This window comes from Mandrillus leucophaeus, unplaced genomic scaffold (assembly GCF_000951045.1).
Source record: "Mandrillus leucophaeus isolate KB7577 unplaced genomic scaffold, Mleu.le_1.0 Scaffold596, whole genome shotgun sequence".
NCBI lineage: Eukaryota > Metazoa > Chordata > Mammalia > Primates > Cercopithecidae > Mandrillus > Mandrillus leucophaeus.
Genome location: NW_012106430.1, coordinates 2,773,847 through 2,776,329, shown reverse-complemented (window position 1 = coordinate 2,776,329; position 2,483 = coordinate 2,773,847). Strand labels below are relative to the sequence as shown.

Sequence of the window (2,483 nt, the reverse complement as noted above, 5' to 3'; positions counted from 1 at the left end):
AAAAAGCTAATACCTTCTTTAGGCAAAATGTGGGCTACACCCGGTAAAAATAAGTGAATGGTCCTAAATAGAAGCCTACTGGGAAATGAGTTCAACATTAGCGTGTATGTATGGGGATGAGTCATCTGGAAATTTAAACTTGCCATTCAGAGAAGGCCTCCTAGTGGAAGGGCCTGTCATTTATTCATCCATGTATCCTTCAGACTTAGCACAGTGCCTTGTACCTAGCAATGGCTCAAGTGATAGCTATGATTTTAGATTTATTATTAACACATTAATTTTGTTTACATCACTATTCAACATTGAATTTTTATACAATGATATAATCTATGTCATCTTTTTAGGTAGATTGGGGTCAACTGGACTACTTAGTTGTTGACATGCCACCAGGAACTGGAGATGTGCAGCTATCAGTCTCACAGAATATTCCTATAACAGGTAAATCTTCAAAGTTTAAAGTAATTTGTACTTTTTTTGATGTGTTGTTATTGCTATACCAAAACACAAACTCCACATCAGGCAAATATTTTATCTTAAAAATATTCATTCACTTATAAATTTTTCATTAGAGATCAGAAGCATAAATTATTCAAAATATTACCAGAATAAGTATATTTATAAAACCATTACACTTTTGTTACTAGGAAGAGCAAAGTCTCTGGTTCTTGTTGTTCTTGGGAGAAAGAATTTGTCCAAGAGACAATTTTAGCAAAAAGAACAGAGAATTTATTGAAGAAAGTACATGCCAAGAGAGGAGCAGGCTGGAAAAACAGCAGTAGGAGCAGCAAGGGTTAAGTAGTAGCAGAGACAGTACGCTCTGAAAGAGGAGGCAGAGTGAGCTGCTTGAAAGAAGATGAGCCAACAGCCCTGAGAGTTCAACACTGCAGTTTTCATTGTGTTGAACTCTTTCTTTAAGTTCCTGTCTGTCTCAAGTCTCGGCCTTTGTCTTTGGCTAGTTTCCCACTTCTGCTTTAAGTCTCTACCTTGTCCCTGATTAGTTCCTGCCACAGTTTTGTGGGCTTCTCTTACTCTGAGTTGATGATGCACATGTGTGTGCCCAGTGTTGGATATGAAGTCTACTTAATGGCATTGTTGCTCCTTACTGCCACCCCAGGAAGGTCGTATAGCGGTTAAATCTGTACTTGCTGTGCTTGTGTATCTCTTAAGAATTTCCCCTTTGCCCTCTTTCCCTCCTTATCAGCATGTAGCTAGCTACATTCTGACAGGTTAACTATAGAGTGAGCAATTACTGGGCATCTTAAGGGGTATTTCAGGGTGTTCGCTTCTGCATAGGTATTTCCGCTCCTGTCTACTCATACCCAGTATGCAGGTTTTGGGTGGTCTCTGGGATGTGAGATTTTCTAGTCCTCCTTTTCTCAGGCGCTCTCTTTCCTGCTCATGTCTAGCTATCTGTCTGCTCTAACACTTCACAAAGGTGGTAGTATAAATCTGTGTTCTGGGAAAGCAGTAGCATTAAGTATTTTTTAGGCAGAACATGACTGGTTCACTGCTGTGCAGCACTTATACCACTGGTACATGACAGGCACTCGGTAAATATTTATTGAGTGAACACTGAATAAGAATAAATATAAGGAAAATTGGCTTTTTGGTAAATACAACTGTGGGAGAATCTTATAGTCTGCTAATTAATATTAAAGTCAAGAAAAAAATAAACATAGCTTATATCAAATACATAATACTTCAATATGGTAGTGCGTATCTTTTTTATGATATGGAATTTAAATATTAGTACAGTAGTTACCCTTTATATTGAATCTGTTTCTAAGGATTTTCCTAGATTCCACTAGAGAAATAGTTGCAAATCTCTCATATATGAAAGGATTTCTGGGAAAATAATGGAATTTTAGAGTATCTTTGCTAATTAGTTATATGCTGATTACCAGACAATATCATTGACATTTAATGATTAAAAGGTTTAGAATCTAAGTTTTTGACAAAACATACATGTTGTTTGGAAATATCAGGTATAACCTTATTAATAGAGATACTTTTGCTGTTTTAACATGTTTATAATTTAATGGAGTCTGAGACTTTTTCTTTGGTAAGGCAGGCTGTAAAGTATGAGATGGGAGTAAAATGATATATGAAAATAATTCATTTTTTCATACTGTGATTTTTCTTTCTTTTTTTGCTGTTTTCTTTTTAAGGTATTTATCGTTTTAGGATTTTATATCTACAAATTTTGAGAATATTTACCAAATGTTCATTTAAAAAAAATGTGCTTCTGATACCTTGGAATGCCTTTTGCAAGCATACAAAATGCTTACATTATTCATATAGATAATACGTTAGTAAAATTGGGCTAAATTATCATTTATGCCTCGAGTAGTGACTTGGCACCTTGGAAAAGTTTAAGTTACCTCACACAGATAAACTGATGTTGCCTAAGCAGTCTTTTTCTCCATTTACTTTTCTTTAAGCTCCTTTGGACAAGATTTATGATTAAATTACCCTATTTTAGT

General features: G+C 35.2%; 1 protein-coding gene across 2 annotated transcripts in view; it reads left to right on the top strand.

The window, feature by feature from the left end:
- Positions 1-2,483, top strand: part of NUBPL (nucleotide binding protein-like) — a 243,649-nt gene that overhangs the window by 155,452 nt on the left and 85,714 nt on the right. For both annotated transcript variants that reach the window (XM_011999523.1, XM_011999524.1), the window contains exon 4: positions 345-438. In XM_011999523.1, the coding sequence (XP_011854913.1) occupies positions 345-438 (94 nt within the window). The remainder of the gene's footprint in view (positions 1-344; positions 439-2,483) is intronic.